This window comes from Puma concolor, chromosome B4 (assembly GCF_028749965.1).
Source record: "Puma concolor isolate L17-30 chromosome B4, mPumCon1.1.hap2, whole genome shotgun sequence".
Taxonomy (NCBI): Eukaryota; Metazoa; Chordata; class Mammalia; order Carnivora; family Felidae; genus Puma; species Puma concolor.
This window is the reverse complement of record NC_141673.1, coordinates 4098302-4120180: the sequence shown is the minus strand read 5'-3', so window position 1 is coordinate 4120180 and position 21879 is coordinate 4098302. Positions and strand designations below refer to the sequence as shown.

The window sequence follows — 21879 nt, the reverse complement described above, 5'->3', positions numbered from 1 at the left end:
AGTCTGGCTCTGTTCCGATAGCACGTGGAGCCTGCTTGAGATTCATTCTGTCTCCCTCCCCCCCACCCTGCCCCCCCGCCCCCGTCCTCCCCCCACCCCGCCTCTCTGCCACTTCCCCACACACGCACATGCGTGCTCTGTCTCTCTCAAAATAAATAAACTTTAAAAAAAAAAAATAAAGGCGCAATCGCCAGCAGTTTGTAGAATGTGATCTGATTTATAAGCTGGTTTACATTTAGTTCTCGTTGCCTGTACTGACTCTCAACAGTGAGGCCTTTCACCTTCATGGTAATATACGTGCTACCGTTGGGGTCGGGGAGAGAACGAGACCGGGTAGTCTCTTCACAGGCAGAGAAACTGAGGCACAGAGCACAGGGGGCTAAATTAGCTGTCAGAGGTGCTGCCTGGCTCAGTTCAGTTCTCTTCCTGTTCTGTGATTCCTTAGTGTTCTCATTTTTAAAACGCCTTTGTTAAAATCCCTGCGTCTCTACCTGGTTGAGAGTTCTTCTTTTGGGGAATCGCAGTGATCTTTTCAATTAATTAAGTTGTCTAAGACTCTGCACACAAAGCATTTGCTCTGCGTTTTTTCGAACAGCTCTGATTCCTCAGGTATTCTCGAGAAACCGATAGGGTGTAGGATTCAGTTGGAGGGCATTTTGAAGACGTGCTATGCTCAACGGTCTTTTCGTAGCTTCACTTTGTGGCGAAACGGAGGCCTCCGCGCTCAAGTCGGGGGAAGACAAATCGGCAGCGAGATCCAGGTTGCGCTCCGTTGCGTGGAAAAGCCTCCGGTTTTGAAGCCTGTGTGTGGCGTGAGAAGGGGAGTCGGGAGCGGGCCGCGTTCCGTAATGACCGAGACCTCCTGGCGTGGTGGACGGTGTGGCCCTGGCAGCACCGAAGCGGGCGGACGTGGGTTTCCCCGGATGGACTCCTGAATGAGGCACCCCGGGGAGGCAGGGCGCGCACGCTGCGACTGAGTAACTGCCAGAGCGAGCGGCCCGCCGCTGGGCCGTTGAGCCCCACCCCCGCGCCCCCGCGCGGCGGCGCTGCTCCTGAGATGGCCCCTCGCCCGCCGCTCCCCGTCCTTACGGCAGCGCATCGGGCGCCCTCCTGTCTTCCCCGGGCTCCGGGGGCCCCTCTGCTCTACCCCAGACGCGCCACGGGAGACTTGCTGTAGGGTGTTCACGTGATCAAAGACTGTTTCACGGGACTGAGTTTTCTCTTCGCCGAAGCAAGTAGGCGATCCGACGAAAAACTTAAAGGAGCTGATTGCTGAAACTTTTCATGACCGGATTTGTCGTTGATGAATACATTGGCTGTGTGGTTGGTGGCCTGGCTTTTCATTGACACGTGCCAGTCAGAGGGCAGATCTTCGGACACCTGTGTTGTGTTGTGTTGTGTTGGTGTGTTCAGAGTTGTTTGCCGGGTTGGCGGGTGTATTTGTTTTTGTTTTTTTAATTTTTTTTTTTTTTTTAACATTTATCTATTTTTGAGAGAGAGAGAGAGTATGAGAGGGAGAGGGGCAGAGAGGGAGGGAGACACAGAATCCGAAGCAGGCTCCAGGCTCTGAGCGATCAGCACAGAGCCCGACACGGGGCTCGAACCCACAAACCGTGAGATCGTGACCTGAGCCGAAGTCGGGCGCCCAACGACTGAGCCACCCGAGTGCCCCTTGGCAGCTGCGTTTGTATTAGTTTCATTAAGTGATACGTTTCTTACTGACGTTAGACTCACAAGCACACGGGGGTAAGCACTTGCGGGTGAACCGTTGAGCGGCATTTGGGGCAGTCACCACGTTGTGCGACCACCAGCTCAAACTGCGGAAACTTTCATGATCCCAAAAGGCAACCCTGTGCCCCCTGAGCTGCTGCTTTCCGCTTCCCCGCCCCTGAGCCCTGGCTGCCGCTGGTCTGCGTTCTGTCTCTACGGGATTACCTCTTCTGGATTTCTCCCGTGAGTGGAATCAGGATTATTGGACCTTCTTTGGCTTCTTTCGCTGAGCAGAATGTTGTCCAGAGTTTATCCCCGTCGTAGCCTGTGTCAGCACTTTATTGTTTCAGATGACTGAACAACGTTCCATCGTGTGCACGTAGCAGTTTGTTCACTCGGTGCCGGACGTGGGGTCGTCTCCACCCTTTGGCTGTTTGGATCGGTGCTGCTCTGAGCAGGCACGGATGTGTCCCTTCCGAGTACCCGTTCTCTGTTCCTTGGGTACATCAGGAAGAATTTCTGGGGCAGTTTTATATTTAAATTGTCAAGGAACTGCCAAACTTTTCTCAGCGGCTGAACTGTTTTACGTCTTTACTGAGAACGTACATCATTCCGGTTTCTCTGTGTCCCTGCCGACGTTTATTTTCCTTTTTTTTTTTTTTTTTTTTGGATTCTAGTCATGCTGACGTTTGTGCAGTGGTGTCTCATCGCGATTTGCATTTTCCTCTTGAGGAATGATGCCGAGCACCTTCTTAGGCGCCTGGTTTGGCCATTTGTAGATCTTCTTTGGGGGGAATTATCTGTTCGGGTTCTTTGCCCAGCTGTTCATTGGGCTGTTTGTCTTTCTTGTGGGTCAGTTTCAAGAGTTATTTGTATATTGTGCGTACTGAGAATTGTGGTGAATCTGTAGATCCATTTGGGGAGACTTGGCCATCTTCGTGACCCTGAGTCTGGTCCGTGAATGTGGACCGTCTCTCCACGCATTTAGGTCTGTAAGTTCCGGTTGTGTTGGCTTCAGGCGGATCACGTGTGTTTATAGGCAGAGTGGGAGGATATTGGAGAAGGGACGTCAAAAAGGTATTTCTCACTCCTTGGGAAAGGCAGTTCACGGTATTCCTGAATTTATTTGGAATTCAGCAGTGAAATTTGGACTCAACAATGAAACTTAAAGAAGTCTTATAGTATGTTAGTTCAGGCGTAACATAAGCCTTGTAAAAAGTATTCTGGTTCTTTCTTTTTTTTTTTTTTTAATTTTTTCATGTTTGTTTATTTTTGAGAGACAGAGTGTGAGCTGTCAGCACAGAGCCCGACACCGGGCTTGAGATCGTGACCTGAGCCGAAGTTTGACGCTCCAGTGAGTGAGCCACCCAGGCGCCCCAAAAGTATTCTGGTTCTTAGTAAAGCGCCCATACTGTGTTGTGACTGTTTCTCTGTGAGAATCGTCTTTTTGTGGATTTTTAGCAGGGTATCTGTGCCAGCTTTTTGTTACCACTCTTGAGGTAAAAACTGTAATTACATTGTCAAAATAATATTTAGAGTATTATTTTCAGAGAATAATTGCAGTGGTGTGACGAATATATTATGCTCATCAAATTTTATGTAAACACAAGCATGAGTTATTTTAATTGAGTTATTGGTGTTGTTTTTGGCCTTTATTTTCTAATCTGTAAAAATGATGTTGGGATTTTTGAGGGGCTTTGTAACATTTGCAATATTTACACAGATCAGTTGATAAGCTGTTTGGTCAAAGTAAACGGCCATTTGTACTTGTCTGGGTTTCTTTTCTTGCCGCTAGGACATCTTTAAACCTTTTCCTTCCTGGAATCGTGTTCTGATTCAGAGTGCTAATTTTTAGCTGCCTGATGAATTGTTAGGTCAGTTGGCTTCCAGACCAACTTATATTGTTGGCTGTGTGTGTGTGTGTGTGTGTGTGTGTGTGTGTGTGTGAGCAATTTTACAAAGATTTGACTGTTAACATTCTAAAATACTCAGTGAAAATATAAAGGGCATTTTAAATTGTGATTTAAGATTAAAAATGAGGATCTAACTTTTCACTCTAACCATTTTCCATAACTCGTTACAGAGTAATTTTTAAAAACTCAGGAAAGTGGAAAGAAAAATAGTCATCGTGTACACGCAGGCTGCTTTAGACAAACACTTGACTTTTTTTAGTCCTTTTTCAGTGTTCGTACGTATGGGAACGACTGTGTACTTGGAATTCTGTATCTTGCATCTTTTGGATCGTAATGTTAACTCTGTTCAGTTTTGAAGTTCTTGGTTCATCGTTTCCTTTGTATTTTTTTTTGTTTTTTTGTCCTTCTCTCGGTGTTGGCGATCCCCGGCCACAGTTCGACCATGTTTGAGCCAGGAACCGTTGAATTACTGTGTAAGTGAGGGGCGCAGGCACATTACACACCTTACGTTCCTTAATCTTCGTGGCTACTCTGCCTTTGAGGTGTTGGAACAGCGCGTCCCGTGCTCAGCCAGGGATCAGGTGATAGGACTCGAAGGGAAGGCCAGATCCCCTGAGAGCCTGAGGACAGAGGACGGGAGCCCTGGGCCCCGACCAGCAGGCCGGCCCCCTCCTCTGGCAAAGCAGAGGCCTAGAAAGCTTAAAGACTTCGGAAGTCCCCCCGCTCTTGAAATTGCCCTCTGGTTGCTGATGGGTGGGCAGGGGGATCCTCTCGGGGAGCAAAATCTTTCATTTCGGCTCCTTCTCCTGTGACTTGTTACCTTGATCAGCCTCGATTCCCACCCTGGGGAAGAGCCACCGGCCTGCTGCTGCTTTTGCCCCGGGGCGGGCTGTGTGATGGGGTTCTGGTTTGCCCCGTGTAAAAGGCGTAGATGTCAATACCTGCCTCCCAGGTTGTCGCGGGGGTTAGAGGAGGTGCTCCCGGTGGATCCTCCGCAAGCGTCAGTTACCGCCTCCGTTCTCGCTGCCGCTGTCCCTCAGCCCTCGCTTCTTGGCGCTCAGCCCGTGCTGGTGTTTACTTCCTCGGAAGCGTCTCGGTCTCTTTCCGCTCAGGATCTCGTCACATGCCATTCCGCCTGCATGGGCCGCGCTGGCCCCGACGTGAACCGCTTCCAAAACGGTGAGCAAACAGCAGGGCGCGGGCGTCTCCGCCTCGGCACGCATGCCACGCATAGCTGGGGCGCGGCCCTGGGAGGCCGAGGCCCGGCCAGCAGGGGCCTTTTAGGTATGGGGTGTGTCGCCAGGAGGGGGCTGGGACTGGCGTTTCGGGGGAGTATCTGGTTACCGCAAAGGACAGAAGTATTTCAAGTATTTCCCCGGCCAGCATTGCGGTGCCCGTGTGAACCGTACGGACACCGGCTTGCTCCCGTCAGCTGGCTGGCCTTGAAGGCGCGCAGCGCGGCCTTAGTTGTGGCTGGCCCCTCACTGGCCACGGATTTATGTGCTTGCTCTGTGCCTCTTTTCTTCATCTGTGAAATGTGGACGGTGCCATCCGCCTTAACTATGAAGATACAGTAAGAACCCACGTAAATCCCACCTGCACATCACGGGAGCGATTGCTGCGCGTTGGACGTCGTTCTGGCTCCTCGGCCACCGTCACTCACCCTGGCGTCCGGGTCCTGTGTGGCGTTGCCAGGCCCGGGTGTCAGTGTGTCGGGCCCAGCTGAGCGGCAGGCGGGACGAGGAGGCAGGGACTCGCTCCCCACTCGCGTCTCCCTCCCAGAGCCGTACCTGCGCCCACCTTCCGTTGCTTTCCCCGTCGGCCTCATTTTGTTTCCCCCGGGGGGGACCGTCATCAGCTGGCCAGGCCTTGTCCACGCCCCCTCCCTAAGGTGTCCCCTGTGCTCCCGAGGCATCCACGGTCGCCGGGCAGCCCCTTTCCCCAGGGGCCTGGCTCCCAGCCCTGCGGAGCCCCTGCAGGTCCTGGGCTCTCAGAAGCTCCCCCTGGTGCCGTCGGTTCCGAGGGTGGTAGCTGTTTCCTGTAGCCCCGGTGTCTGTGTTACCTCAGTGTTGCCTTTGTAGCTTATCTGATTCCTGATAGCAATTATCTTCGTTGAAACAACTAGTTCGGTTCTGTTCGCCTGATGTCCTGCCTGAGCCTCTTCTCTTGCTCCCACATGGGCCCCCTGTCCCTTCCTCCCTCTCTTCCCCACTCCTCCCTCCTGCTCTCCCTTCTCTCCATCTGCTCTGCTGGAGAGGGCACGTCCAGGAGATGGAAACTTGAATGCCATAACTTGAATGGGGACAATTTAATGTAAAGAACTGCTGACTGTCACAAAATCTTGAAATACAGGATTGGGGCGCCTGGGTGACCCAGTCGGTTAAGCGTCCGACTTCGGCTCAGGTCACGATCTCACACGGTTCGTGGGTTCGAGCCCTGTGTTGGGCTCTGTGCTGACAGCTCAGGGCCTGGATCCTGCTTCGGATTCTGTGTCTCCCTCTCTCTGCCCCTCCCCCACTCATGCCCCGTTTCTGTCTCAAAAATAAATAAACACACAAAAAAATTAAAAACAGCAGAGGATCTGGCCAGTGGGGAAGTCGTGGGGAGGCGGTGTCGGCGGAACTTGCTGGAAATCCACCCTCTGGGGTGCAGGGGCAGGTCATTCACAGGGAGGTATCCTGACTCGGAACTTGCTCGGAAGCATCCCGAGGAAGTTCTCGGCTGCTGGACACGCCCGGTCGGTCACAATTTGTTGGAGCAAATCACTGGAGAGACTTGACCGCAGCGGGCGGATGCCAGAGAAGCAGCGTGCTGCAGGAAGCCTGGCGAGGCCGAACTTGCCAGCCGGCGAAGGAGACTTCCCGGAAGGGCCCGTCTGCCCTTTGGCAGGGCAGGCAGTGGAGGGTTTACGAAACCGGCGCCCACTCGGAAACCTAGTAAACCCGGCCCGCGCACGGCTCTCGGGGATGTCCGGGAGGCGCCAGGTTTAGAGAGCCCTCGGCTGGGCCACACCACCTTCTCATAGGCGCTCGGGTGTCATCTGGCTGATTTTTGCCAGTCCGGCGGGTGTGTCGTAGAATCTTGGCCTTTTCCATGGGGTTCAGCACTTCCTATATTTTGCCTTTTGGAGATCTTTATTAAGCGTTGTTTCAAATCCCCCCTCCCGTTTTTTAAATCAGATTTGTCTGTCTTTTTACCGACTCACAAAAGCTCAAATCCTGCGGTAGTTACGTGTTTCTGTTACGTGTTCATTCACATCTTTTCCTGCTCTATGGATGGTTTTTATTTTTTAACCCTAGGATGTTAACAGTTTTGAGAAAAAAGTGTTAGTTTTGATGTAGTCTAGGTGGTTAATGCTTTTCTTTATGGTATTATTTTGTGTGTTTTGTTTAGAATCTCTTACTCTGCAGTGTTGTTTTCTAAAAGCTTTCTAGTTTTACTTTTTTACGCTTAGGTTAGTGTTTGGAGTTGAATTTTCTGTGTCGTGTGGGGCAGGAGCCCAGTTTCCATTTTTTATACTGGTACCTACCGTTGCTTACTGGTTTCTGAAAACAAATCTTCTTACCTCGTGATTTTCAACAGCGTCTCAGCCGTCGGCTGTTTATATCATGACATAAATTTTAGAATCATCTTGTCAGATTAGAGATGCCCACACAAACATATAGATGTTCTCTGATGTGTAAAATGACCACACACACACACAGACACACACACACACCCTGTGGGGAATTCAGACCCAGATTGCATTTGATCTCTAGAGAAAAACGGATTCCTGTCCTCTGTGAACGTGGTATAATTCTTTACTCCATCAAGTTTAGAATCTTTTTTCTTAGTGGCACTGGGCATCATTTTTAGTTACATTTTTGATGCTTTTTTCTTTTTAATGTTTATATATTTATTTTGAGAGAATGAATGAGAGAGAGAGAGAGAGAGATGTGAGCGGGGGAGGGGCAGGGAGAGAGGGAGACATAGAATCCCAAACAGGCTCCATGCTGCCAGTGCAGAGCCTGACGTGGGGCTCGAACCCATGAACCGTGAGATAGTGACCTGAGCCAGAATCAAGGGTCAGATGCTTGACTGACTAAGCCACCCAGGCGCCCCATTTTTGGTGCTTTTACGAATAGGCTTCATTCTTGATTTTTATTGCTTGTTCCCTATATGTATGGAAGTATTACTGACTTTTTAAATATTGACTCTGCATCCAGAAGCTTTTGGGACTTACTAATTCAGACAACTTGTACGCCTAAAAGTGTTGTCCACATACATTAGAAATGACGTTTCAACCGTAGAGGAAAGCAAAAAAACAGTTCAGTGTTGTCTCCTCCAGCGTTTGGCCTTTCTTCGTCTTGCCGGCCCGGATTGTCAGCGGAGTGCGGACTGGACGTGGTGATAGCAGGCACCTCTGTCTCCTTCCCTTTCAGAAGGAAGGCTCCTTCTCCGTCTGGCTGTTAACCATAACGTGCGCCTTGCGTTCTGTGTTGGGGACCCATTTTTAGGTTAAAGAAGCCCTCCTCTGTTCCTCGGTGGCTATGAGTTGTTCAGTTTGGCTTCTTGTTTAAAATTATGAACGGGTGTCGAATTTCACCAACTACGTCTTCTGCAGTCTTCGGGATGATCGGATCGTTTTGTCCTTTGTAGGTTGATGTGGTCGCTTACAAAGTTTGACTCCGGAAGGGTAGAGCAGTTTGCGGTGCAGGTGTGAGTGCAGCTTCCTCTCTAGTACGAGATTCCTCCTGAAGCACGGGTTTTGCATTTTTACCTTCTGTTCTCTTCCTTTTTCATAGCGTGCGAGTTCAGCTTGGATTTCGGTCCCAGTGAGGCTGGCCGCACCGGCTTGGTTTGAGGGTCTGCTCTCTCTCTTCCCGTTCTTTGGAAGGGTTGTGTAAATTGGAAGTCTTTCTCCCTTGAGTGTGAGCTGGCGGGAAAGCCGTCTGGGCGTAGGATGTGTTTTTGTGGGAAAACGTGACTGCTGCCTCAGTTCCCTTCGTGGCCGTCGCGCTCTGCGGGCATTCCCTGGATATTTTACAGAGACAGTTTGTGTTAGCTGTGCTCTAGGGTTTTGTTCATTTAATTGAAGTTTGCAAACCGTGTGGCCTCATGTTATTTGTGATATCTTCTGACTTTCTCTTTTGGCAGCCTCGCCTTTGTCATTTCTGAACGTGTAACGTCGGCGTCCTTTGTGCCTTTCCTCCATTTTGACCCGTTTTTCCAAAGGTTGGTCCGTATGGTGCTTTCTGAAGAGTCACGTTTTCGATTTCCTGATACCCTCTTTTTATGACTGCTGTCCCTTTTAATAATTTCTTGCTCTTAATCTTTATTTTCTTCCTTCCCTGTTTCGGGATATTTTCATTCTTTTTGTAATTTCTCGAAGCAGGTATTCATTGATTTTTGTCATTCTTCCCCAAAATACGCATTTTAAAGCTTTAAAAAGGTTTTCCTTCCTGTACTGTGTTAGCTGCATCGCGAAGCTTTGGTTTGAGGTATTTTTGTTAACATTTGGTTTGAAATATTGTATTTCCGTAGTGATTTCTTTTCTGTCCCCACAGGTTATTTAGGGGTCTGTTTTCTTGTTCTAAACCTGGTGACTTTCCGGTCATTTTGGGGACTAATTTCCCCCAAATACTCGCACGTAGGTGTAATTGCCACGCAGGAAGTGAGCACTGTCTGTATGGCAGTCTTTAAAAGTGCGCAGAGACTCGTCTTTTTCTCCGGCACGTGGTGAAGTGCTTGGCGGTGTGTCCTTGGGAAGACCGTACACTCTGCGGCTGAAACCCATTTTTCCTTTTCACGAATCAGCTTCACGTATGAGCAAGTGGGTGCTCGGATAAGCACGAGACAACCGTATTGGGTTGATACGGTCACAGGAGTAAATCCGGAATTGCGGTACCTTGTAATTGTGTGACTTGGGTCAGATTCCTTATAACCGCCGTGGGTCTTGGTCTCCTGTGCTCTGTAACGAGGATAAAAGCGCCTGTCTCGGCAGTAGGGTTCTCCACACGGTGGTACAGTAAGCATTGTGATAAGCGAGTGCGTATATAGTAAGCGCTCAGGGTGTCTGTTTAGAGTCTCTGACCGCAGGAACAAACACATGTTTTCATGGAACATTTGGAAACCTGACATTTTAAACCAGTATTTATCAAGTCCGTATTGTGCCAGTAAAGAGGGTGGCCAGGTGAGCCTTTTCTGTGTTCTCTCCCACACGTTCAACTGTGTTAGCAGGTTCCCGTGTCATCCTTACGACCGACAAAACAGGGACTGTCCACGTTACGGGGGGGAACTTGGATCTCACAGAGGTCACGTGCCTTGCGCACATTCACGCTACGTTGGGAGTTGCACACAGGTCTGTGTTTGTGGCCGGTACACAGTTGTGTTCTCCTGTTACTCTTTCCTTTAATAGACTATTTTTTAGAGCAGTTTTTGGTTCACAGCAAAATTGAGAAGGTTCAGAGATTTCTCGTGTGTCTTCTGCCCCTGCACCTGCACAGCCTCCCTCGCGTTTAACGTGTGGCGCCATAGTGACAGCTGATCTGAGCAGTAAGCTTGAATGCACGGCTCCTCACATTCGCAGATGGACTTTTACACAACAGTGCTGTAAATGTATTGTCTCTTCCCCGTCAATTTCTTAGTATTTTCTTTTCTCTAGTTTTCTTTATTGTAAGAATATAGTGTATGAAACAACATACAAAATATGTGTTAATCAGCTGTTTATGTCATTGATAAATCTTCTGGTTAGCAGTAGGTTATTTATTCATAGTTAAGTTTTAGGGGAGTCAGAGGTCATCCGTGGATTTTCGACCGTGTGGGGATCAGTTCCCTTACCCCCCCGCCCCCCGCCCCATGTTCAAGGGTCATCTGTAATGCATTTGTTACGTTGTTATCACCCAAAGTCCGTAGTTTACATCATGGTTCATTCTTGGTGTTTTACATTTCATGGGTTTGGACAAAAGTATGTGCAGTGACGTGTATTCACCGTGATAGAATCATGCAGAATAGTTTCACTGCCTGAAAGTCCTCTGTTCTCTGCCTGTTCATTGTCCCTGCCCTGATCCTGGGCGACCACAGATCTTTTTACTGTGTCCATAGTTTCGCTTTTTCCAGAACGTTACAGTTGGGATCATACGGTGTGTGGCCTTTTCACTTGGTAATTGTATGGAAGTTTCCTCCATGTGTGTTCATGGTTTGATAGCTCGTGTCTTTTTAGTGCTGAGTAACGTTTCCTTGTGTGCACGGACTGCGGTTCATTTATCTGGTCATGTACGGAAGGACGTCGTGGTTGCTTTCATAATTTCATTTGGCAATTATGAGCGAAGCTGCCGTAAACATTAATGTGCAGGGTTTTGTGTGGACATAAGTTTTCGGTTACTTTGGGTAGATACCAAGGGTTGCGATCGTTGGATTGTATGTTAAGCGTGTGCGTAGTTTTGTAAGAAGCCGCGGGACTGAACTGTCCTTCACAGTGGCTGTACCATTCTGCGTCCCTACCAGCCATGAGTGAGCGTCCCTGTCGCTCACATCCGTGCCAGCACTGCGTGTTGTCAGTGTTGTGGATGTTGTCCAATATGCTCTAGTTTTATTGGGTGAAATGTTCTGAATGTGTCAACTGGGTTGTTACTAAATGCTGTTAAAATCTTTTACATAGACTAGTTTTTTTGTCTGCTTGTTTTATAAGTCACCAGGAAAGTTGTGTTACTACTGCAGAGTTTAATTGTGGGTTTTTTTCTTTCTTCTGTAGTTTTGTCAATTTTTCTTTTAATTATATATATATGTGTGTATATGTATATATATATTTGAGGCCATGTTATGATTACAACTTGTAATTATTATCTTTTTGGTGAATTGTCATTCTGAAATCATTTTTTTTTTGAAGTTTATTTCTTTTCTTTAGCAATCTCCACACCCAACATGGGGCTCACACTCGCAGCCTTGAGACTAAGAGTTGTGTGCTCCACCGACTGAGCCAGCCCGGCGCCCCTGAAATGATAATGCTTGTTTGCCTTAATGTTTGTTACGTCTCATTTTAAGGGGTCTGTGACTTCCTGTTTAGCTGGTATTTGCCTAATATATCTTTTTGCTATTCTTTAACTTTAAAAATTTTTTTTTTTTTCAACGTTTATTTATTTTTGGGACAGAGAGAGACAGAGCATGAACGGGGGAGGGGCAGAGAGAGAGGGAGACACAGAATCGGAAACAGGCTCCAGGCTCTGAGCCATCAGCCCAGAGCCTGACGCGGGGCTCGAACTCACGGACCGCGAGATCGTGACCTGGCTGAAGTCGGACGCCTAACCGACTGCGCCACCCAGGCGCCCCTATTCTTTAACTTTTAATATTTCTATCGTATTATGTTCTAGATGTTTTGTTTTAAGTAGCATTAAGTTAGATTTTTAAAAATCTGGTCAAAGACTAACTCTCTTAATTAGAGCACGTAGTCCAGTGATAGTTAATGTAAATTAGAGGTATATTGTGTTGACATTTACAGTTTTTTAAAGAAGTTAATTCAGTTTGTACGGAGCATGTTGTTTTGGTAAGGCATTTTAATATTAACGTCATGCCCAAAGTTTCATCGCGGTGAGAGACTTATGTAGTTAAAAGAAGTTAACAGAAACTTCCCGTTTGATGACGTGGAATGGTTTCTATTAAGATACGTTTATTTGGTGTGTTAACAAGTTTTTAAATTGTATCTTTCTTATTTTTATAAATCGTCAGCATTTCGCTGTGGCCTGCAGTTTCTAGGCAACATCGCCTCACGGAATGAAGATTCGCAGTCTGTCGTGTGGGTGCACGCTTTCCCAGAACTCTTTCTGTGAGTATATCGATAAAAGTTTCTCTCATTCTGGAAAGACTGGTTATATCATTCCATTTAGGTGAAGTTCAAAAACAGGGAAAACTAGCCCTTGGTCAGAGAGTTGAGGATGGTGCTTGGTGGTGGTGGGCGGGGGCAGGATCGGCACCAGCCGGGAGAGGGCACGAGGGAGTCTCCTGGGGTTCTGGGAATGTTCCGTGTCTTGACCTGCGTGGTAGTTATGGAGTTATATCTACATCTAATCATTTATTGGGCTGTACACTCAAGATTTATGCCCTTTATTGTATGTTGGCTTTTTTTTTTTTTTAAGAAAATAAGAGTTTTGATTAAAGTAAGAAATACTGTTAAGTTCACTGTGATTTATAGGAAAACACATTCGTAAGAAAAAAAGCCATAAAACGTTGGAGTATGGGCAGTGAATTGGTCATTATTTATCCATCGAGCACTTGTTATGTGCCCGGCACAAGGCTGTCTGGATAGATCTGGAGAGCGGTAAGATGGGCACAGCCAATCTGTTTGTCTAGGTTGCTTCATGGTGCTTTTCCTGGTGATTTGGTACTTTGTTTTGACCAACTTCTGTTAGTTCACACAAAGTTGAGCACCGGGATAGAAGGTGAGTGGGTAACGGAGGCAGGGTAGGCAGTAGGAAGCACTGTCTCAGAGTGGGAGGCCTGGCTTCTAGTCCAGGCTCCGTGGCCCACGAGGGGTGTCCGTGGTCGTGGCAGCAGTAAGGCGGCCGAGCAGTGGCTGTTTCTCTGCCCCGGTTGGGTATTCTGTGCGGGCGATTCCTGTCCTGTGAGCGGCCGTGCGGGGCGGGGTGAGGAACCGACGCTCACCGCTCACCGCTGGTCAAGGGCAGAGCTGCTCTCCGGGTCCAAAGGCGGTGCTCTGCTGCCTAAATGCCCTGCTGCCTTCCCCGGTCGTGTCGGTTTTCTGGGCTTCCGTGTAAAGTATGATGTCAGGATCACATAAACTCGAATGTGATCCCTAGCTCACTTGAGTCGATGACTGGCTCTCAAATTCCTCCAAATAATGAGAGTTGAAGGCACCAAATCTTTATGATTCACGATAATTGAGCTTAGGTGGAAGGAAAGAATTGTGGAATTCGAGCTACAGAAATAGAAATTACTCATTTTTGAGAATTCTTTCCTTTAAAACATTTTGAACACCTAGTATCTGTGAGGTTCTGAGCTAGGTGAGTGGAATTTGGGTAATTTAGAGCTATTTATTATTCCCCAAAAGCCCATGCTTTGGGGGAGATAAAGGAACAGGTGAGCACACTGTAGTGTAAGACGGACACAGTTCGAGTAAATCCGAGTGTCACAGAAACCCAGAAGAGAGGCCCCTGAACAAGGCAGAGAAGCCGCGACAGGTTACGCGGTGGTGGTCCTTACGGTGTCAAATCTGATCCTCATGGAAGCACCGTGAGATAGGCCAGGGAGGTCGTCGTAGTCCATTTTTATATCAGAAAACACACTGAAAGAGGTAATTTGCACCCTGCACGCGTTTGTGAGACAAATGTAACCAAATTTGAGTTCCGTCTTTGAGAGGTACTGGCTTTGTGCACTTGGGCGGCTAGAGTCCACACATTTGCTGTCTGTAATGAATGGATAATACCTCCTCCAGGAGAGCATGATGAAGTGGAACTGGAAAAAAAAATCCTGCCGTAGTGCGCAACCGGGGGCGTAATTGGCCATGGGTAACTCAGTGACCTTCCTAACTAAGATGGCGTAGCTGAGAGGTGACGAAGCAGGACTCACCCTGACGCTCTTGGCTCCACTCTTGCCAGGGTACCATCTTTCCACCGTTCCCGTAAACCCTCTGACCCTCGTGATGCTGAAAGGAGTGCCCGTAGTTAACGGGGTCTCACGTTTTACCTTTTGGTTTCTTTTTTCTAACAAGAGTGAACGTTTTCACGTTTTATAGATGTCATCATTTATCTTTTCCTTTAATCGGGTGGTGTTTGCTTTTTGCTTTCAAGTCCTAAAGTCCGCTGCATCTTTAATTTTGGCAACAATGTGTCACGACTCATTTTAGATTGCTCTTTTTCCAGTAGATAAGGTACTTGTTTCAAAGTGTTGTCATTCTTTGTTAAATCCTCAGAAACGTCAAATGCACTGCATTTGTTAATCGGGTGATTGTTGTTTGTCAGAATCCATATTTTACCATATTGCTCAATGGGGCTAATGCCCTCATGTCTTTCTCTGGAAGGTCTTGCTTAAATCATCCAGACAAGAAAATTGTTGCCTACTCGTCAATGATTTTGTTCACCTCCCTGAACTCTGAGAGAATGAAAGAACTGGAAGAGAATCTGAACATCGCGATTGACGTCGTCGAAGCTCACCAGAGGCAGCCCGAGTCGGAATGGCCGTAAGTCCCTCGCTGGCAGTCTGATTGCTTAAGAACATCCGAGCGGATCCCTTTCCTTGCAGAGCAAACCAGAGTTTGAATTCCGGTAGCTGAACAGCAAGTTGACGCTAAACGATACGGACAAAATGAGAAAAGCGTCTGGGCAGCACCTGGAGGCTGGGGAAGGTGGGGTGACGGGCGAGTCGGGGGTCCTGGGAGGCGGTGAGGCCCGGGGCGCAGCCTGAGAACACGCAGCCCTCTGGGGGCGTCCGGGTCACACCGCCGTGGCTGCGCCTGATGGTTCGTTACGGATCGGACGTCGATACGTGTCTCGCGGCTTGTGTTCCACCGAGACATCCATTGTCGTCTAAATTGTAGTGTCCGTCCATCCCCTGGCCCCGTACATAACGCCTCATCTCCCTCTAATCGCTTTTAAGATTTTTCTTTGACTTTTCAGGAGCCTAATTATGATGTCTTGATGTGGATTTCTTTGAGTATGTCTTTGGTTCCCTCGACTTCTCAAATCTGTAGGTTTACGTTGCCAGATTTGGAGAGTTTCTGGCCATTATTTGTTTGAACACTTTTTTGGCCCCGTGATCTTTCTGCTCTCTTGTGGGGACTCCACATCAGGCCACGGCTGAGGCTGACTGTGATCCTTTAAGACTCAAGAAGCCACTGTTCGTTTTAGACAGTTTGTTATCCTGTGGGCAAGGAAAAGGAGAAGCCGTGAGTCCCATCGTCCCACGTGCTGAAAAGGGGCCGGATGACTGGGACGACCGTTGTCATCCCAACGGGATGCCACGTTGCTTGAAGCGGTTTTATATTCTGAGGGGCTGGGCAGACCGCTCCATATCTCGTCAGGACGGCCCCTCATCTGACCGTCCCTGACAGCCTCCAAAGCATCAGGCCTGCCGACCTTGAGTTGTGGGAGGATCACAGGGTGTTGGGCTTTTGTCCGCTTGGCCTGTGTGCACGTGTGGGAGGGAGGCGGCCAGAGCAGTCCCTGCTCCCTGATGACGCCTTAGTCTTCTGTTGTTGCCCCGGAGCTCCCTGAGGCTCTCATCAGGGTTTTTGTATGTTTTGTTCTTGTTTCCTGCCTTCTGTCTTCTCTTTTAAGCCAGTACCTCACTATCTTGATTACTGTAGCTTTGTGTCAGGTTTTTTTTTTTTTTAATTTTTTTTTTTCAACGTTTATTTATTTTTGGGACAGAGAGAGACAGAGCATGAACGGGGGAGGGGCAGAGAGAGAGGGAGACACAGAATCGGAAACAGGCTCCAGGCTCTGAGCAGTCAGCCCAGAGCCTGACGCGGGGCTCGAACTCACGGACCGCGAGATCGTGACCTGGCTGAAGTCGGACGCTTAACCGACTGCGCCACCCAGGCGCCCCTAACTTTGTGTAAGTTTTGAATCAGAAAACTCTTAAGTCTTCCAACTTTGTTCATCTTATTCAAGATTTTTTGGGCCGTTCTGGGTCCCTTGTGTTACATATTAATTTTTGGGTCAGCTTTTCAGCTTGTTCGGAAAAGCAGCTAGAGTTTTGGTAGAGATAACATGGATCTGTAGATCAGCTTGAGGAATGTTGCCATTTTAACTAGATTAAGTTTTCCAGTCCATGTATAGAGGTATCTTTCCATTTATTTAGGCCTTATTAATTTCTTCAGTTAAGTTTTTTTTTTTAATTTACATTTTTGTTTGTTTTTGAGAGACAGAGACAGAGCAAGCAGGGGAGGGGCGGGGAGGGGGGGGAGACACAGAATCTGAAGCAGGCTCCAGGCTCTGAGCTGTCAGCACAGGGCCCCACGCGGGGCTCGAATCCATGAACTGTGAGATCGTGATCTGAGCTGAAGTTGGGTACTTAACCGACTGAGCCACCCAGGTGCCCCCCGTTTTTCATTTTTAAATATGTTGAGGTGTGTTTTATGGCCGAGCACCTGGTCTGTCATGCAGACTGTCCCACGTGCTGTGGATTTGGGTTTGGTGGGGGCGCTGTCTAGACGCCTGTTGAACCTCTGTTTGTCTTTCTTTTTCCTTTTTTTCCTTCCTTCTTTCTGTCTTTGGTTCTTTCTTTCTTTCTCTCTCTCTCTCTCTCTCTCTCTCCCTCCGTCTCTCTTTCCCTTTCTTTCTTTCTTTCTATGTTTATTTTTGAGAGAGACAAACAACGTGAGCAGGGGAGAAGCAGAGAGAGAGAGAGAGAGAGAGAGAGAGAGAGAGAGAGACAGAATTGGAAGTGGGCTCCAGGTTCCGAGCTGTCTGCACAGAGCCTGACGTGGGGCTCGAACTCACAGACCCCGAGATCATGACCTGAACTGATGTCGAATGCTTAACCGACTGAGCCACCCACGCGTCCCAGACCTTCTATTTCTTGATGGTCTTCTGTCCACCTGTTCCACGCATTCCTGGAAGGGGACCGTATTCTGTCTGTCTAGTCAGACCAGTCGGTTTTTGTGTCCCTTATTTTTGGGCTCTGTTGTTAGGCACATACCTGTCTGTAATTGTTATGTCTTGAGGAATTGGCCCTTCCTTTCATCATTGTAGAATTCATCAAAAATCCTGTTGCTTTTAGTCCTGTTCTTCCGTTTTCCGTAAGATCTGTTTTTATGTGTGTTTTCACGTAGCGGCCAGTGAGTTCGGGGCACAGCTTGTGTCCAAGTGGGGGGAGCCCGGAGCTGCCAGTAGTGCCGCTTGCATTTTTTTTTAATTTATTTTTAAAAGTTTTTTACTATTTTAATGTTTTTATTTAATTTTGAGAGAGTGCAAGCCGGGGAGGGGCAGAGAGAAAGGGCAGAGGGTCTGAAGCGGTCTCTGTGCGACAGCAGCGAGCCCAGTATGGGGCTTGACCTCATGAACAGCGAGATCGTGACCTGAGCTGAAGCCAGACACTCAACCGACGGAGCCCCCCAGGCGCCCCTGTGCCACTTGCGTTTCAGAGGCACTTTCTCAGTTTGGGTCTCTTTCAGTGTGAACTTTATTGTCCTCCTGAAATTATGCCTCATTTAAAAATTATTTAGTTTTCCCAGCATTCATTTGTATTTGAATTACCCATTTGCACACAAACACAAGTTGGTGTCTGAAAATATTAGGATACTGTGCTTGACTTAGATTACCTTCCTCCGTATGGGTTGTTTTATAATTGAGCACGGTGGATGAATCCTTAGAGTCTGCTTACTTAGCACAGTTTTCAGTGGAAGTCTGTTTCGTGTGTTAAGTATCTTAGATCTGGGTTTTGGCCATCGGCAGTTCTCTGGCAGCAGGGGTCAAGGGCAGAAGGTGCAGTCTGCTTCGGAGTAGCTCAAGTGAGAGTTCTCACGGGTCACCAGGTGGAAGCGGCCAGGAAGAAGGATGGAAAGTGGCGGTGGTAACTGATGTCTTCCGCTGGCGCAGCGCTGACACTTTGATTTGTGTCAGAGGAGCTGCGCATTCGCTAAACAAGAATGAGAAGAATGAGATCACAAAATACAGCCGTATTTTGTCAGCGATGCTGCAGGTCTGGTTCCAGACCACTGCAGTAAAGCGAGTATTGGAGAAAAAAGACTCAAGTGAAATTTTTGGTTTCCCAGTGCATGTAAAAGCAGTGTTGGGGCGCCTGGGTGGCTTAGTCAGTTAAGCGTCTGATTTCGGCTCAGGTCATGATCTTGCGGTTCATGGGTTCGAGCCCCGTGTCGGGCTCTGTGCTGACAGCTCAGGGCCTGGAACCTGCTTCGGATTCTGTGTCTTCCCCTCTCTCTGCCCCTCCCCTGCTCACGCTCTGTCTCTCTCAAAAATAAACAAACATTTAAAAAAAAAAAAGTTGTGTTTACACCGTAGGGTAGTTTATGAAGTGTGCAATAGCATTAGCTCTTAAAAAAGCAGTGTATGTACTTTACTTAAAAAACACTTTATTGCTGAAAAACGCTAACCATCATCTGAGCTTTCAGTGAAGGATAATCACTGGTCACAGATCATCGTAACAAATACAATAATAAACAAGTTTGAAATACTGTGAGAATTCCCGGAATGTGACCAGAGACACAAGCAAATGTTAGAGAAATGGCACCGACAGACTTGCTGGGCGCCAGCCACAGGCCTTCAGTTTGTGCAAAGTGCGTTCCTTGCAAAGCGCAGTGAGATGAGACGCAGTCTCTGAGCTGTCCCAGCATCCAGAGGCTTCCCACAACATTGTTACTTTTTACGTTAAATATGAACCCGTCCATCTCTGACAATTAGGGAGCATCCGCCCTTCTCCGTCTCGCCTGCTAACGCGATGGGATGGTTGGCAAAGAGTACAAGACACAACAGTGTTAGAATTCATGGGTTTGGTGTCTTTTCTTGGAAAGGGACAAATGCAAGGTTTCAGTAGCCGGGTCCTTTGTTTGGATACACCAGGGACGCAGGGAAGCGTGGGCGCCAAGGGCTCTGGCGTTACTCGGTTTGAGTTATTGGGATAACGTCCTTCTAAAAATATTTGCTCCTTTTGTTTGTAGGTGTGAAGGACGTTTTCCTGCTCTGACATGACCCCGCATGAATCCAGGGGTTGGGTCTTGGTGTTTGAACTCCTCTAAATCCTACAGTAAAGGTGCCTTAGGAGATCCCGGCTGCTGTCTTTTGCAGAGGGTATAGCTTATTTGTGTTCTAGGGGGATTTTCTGCCTTAGTGAAGATGTTACTTACTTGTCAAAGAGAAGAAGGTTCCTTTCTATACCAGCTTTGGAAGCTTTGTCCAGATTGCTGTAGGAAGCAGCTGTGGGTGGGATTTCCCTGGCCTCAGAAACGAATAGGAGCGTTCTTTTTCCAGAACCTGGTTAAATCAGATTCTTCGCTTAATTAGCGCGGTATGAAAGCATTTTCTAGGTTTTCACAGTCCCTGAGATATTTTGTAAGTGTGGCTTTGATACTGTGTGCTTCGTGCTTATGTGGAAGTGGGGATAAGACAGGGATCTCGTTTGAAAAAATTTACCTAAAACCTTAACTTTAGCAATAACTCCGTTTGTCAATGGCATACTGCTCTTTGTCTTTTTTTTTTTTTTTAAGTTTATTCATTTATTTTGAGAGAGAGAGAGAGCAAGCAGGGGAGGGGCAGAGAGAGAGGGAGAATCCCAAGGAGGCCCCGCGCTCTCAGTGTGGAGCCCGAGGAGGGGCTTGAACTCACAAACGTGAGATCATGACCCGAGCCAAGATGGAGAGTTGGACACTTAACCAACTGAGCCACCCAGGTGCCCCTGTATGTCTGCTTCTTGATGCTTAGAGATGGCTTTTAGCACTTTCTGTGTGGAGTAGGAACACTGTCCTGTAGACAATAATTAATCTGTAATTGTTCACATACCTTATTAACAGCATTTATAAATGAGGAAGATCGAGAGAAAGGAGATGGAAAGAAGGACCTTGATGCATCTGGGTTTTTAGCCAGTATGGAAAATGATGCAGATATGTGGTCAGTGCTTTGACGTCGACAGCTTGATTTGTGAATGTTAGCTTTTCTGTAATCACATTTCGGTGATGAATTTCAAGATTAAGCGGAGGCGTTTTGCCTCTTGGCCTGCATGAGTGCGTTTTGGCACCAGAAACAGAAAGTAATAGGCAAAGCCGGCCTGGGACCCTCGTACACGTGAGGGAGGGCGTTCAGCTCGTGTGTCTGTGCGTGCAGTTCAGGACTTAACAAAAGTATCACATTTCTCGTTTTCTCTTTTTGTAAAATAAATCTCTTTCTCTGATGCCCTTTCTACTCCAACTCCTGCCTTTGCTAGAAGATATTTCTGACCCTCCCCAAGACCATTTGTTCTCTTCCGTGACGTCTGGAGTGTTAGTGGAGCCTTACTTACAGTCTCTAGATGTCCTTGTGGCGTTTCAGGTTTCGGATCAGAAGGACCCACCTCCCTCACACAACACTGCCACAGAATTTCGGAATTTACAGAGATGGTTGTTCTCCAGAAGAGTTTAATCACAGATGTCAAATCTGTAACTTAGGAAACATTGACCACGGTTGGGTCTCTCGCTGTTGTAAAAGTCTTTGTCTTCGGTTCCCCCCGAGCCGACGTTCGGTAAGAAAGTACATGCAGTGGATTCTAAGTTGAAAGTTGAGAATTGCACTTGTAACTTGATGCGACATGCTGGCACGGAGAATATATTATGTTTAGAAGAACAATCTCAGGAACTAACACAGACACGCGTGATTGACAGCCATCGCAGTGACCGTTTCCAAGGTGCAAGGAAAAGGTCGCCCTCCCGTCGGCATCTTCTCGTTGCTCTGTTGCGTATTTGCCATCAGTATTGGATGCTGGATGTTACGCCAGAACGTGGTAGCGGAGAATTCAGTTGTTTGTATGGATGTCCACACAGGATGCTTTTTTCCTGCCCTTTGCATAGGTTGAAGGTGAGTGACAGTTATTCTCGTCCTCGAAATCGTTAAAGTACAGATGCCGCTATCTTCACTCACCAGTAGACGTTTCCTCTTTCTTGTGTGGGGGAAAAAAAAAATGGAGGGGGCGCGTGGCTGGCTCAGTCCGTGGAGCGTGAGACTCTTGATCTCAGGGTTGTGGGTTTGAGCCCCATGTTGGGTGCAGATGTTACTTAAAGGTAAAATCTTTCGCAAAAGAAAACGGAAAAAAAGAATGGAGGAATTTTACGCTTGGTCACTTTGAACTGAAGATGACACGAAGAACCAGACGCTAAGTTCACCTGAAACTTCTCTCCCAAAGGGCTGCTTGAGCAAGCGGCAAGCTCTCTAAAGGGGAGCATTTTCGGAGAAGCCCCGGAAGTCAGAGATGGAGCTCTTGTCTTGACTTTCAGGTAACTGAGGGACCTTCCCCAGGACACTAAACCTCTGTGGGCCTCTCTTTCTTTAATTCTTAAACGACGGGGCTGATTTAGGTTAGACGCTTCCACGCTTTTGAACTTCACGTCCCCTGTGTTTATTTTTATTTATTTATTTATTTTTTTTTTTCAACGTTTATTTATTTTTGGGACAGAGAGAGACAGAGCATGAACGGGGGAGGGGCAGAGAGAGAGGGAGACACAGAATCGGAAGCAGGCTCCAGGCTCCGAGCCATCAGCCCAGAGCCCGACGCAGGGCTCGAACTCACGGACCGCGAGATCGTGACCTGGCTGAAGTCGGACGCTTAACCGACTGCGCCA

At 47.8% G+C, this 21879-nt stretch overlaps 1 protein-coding gene across 5 annotated transcripts in view; it reads left to right on the top strand.

Annotated features, from left to right (window-relative positions):
• The window catches only part of ATXN10 (ataxin 10), a 166517-nt gene that overhangs the window by 27814 nt on the left and 116824 nt on the right, over positions 1-21879 (top strand). For 4 of the 5 annotated variants that reach the window (XM_086712011.1, XM_086712009.1, XM_086712010.1 and 1 more), the window contains 2 exons: positions 12327-12423; positions 14635-14793. In XM_086712011.1, the coding sequence (XP_086568137.1) occupies positions 12327-12423; positions 14635-14793 (256 nt within the window). The remainder of the gene's footprint in view (positions 1-12326; positions 12424-14634; positions 14794-21879) is intronic. The other variant, XM_086712012.1, reaches the window with a different exon arrangement.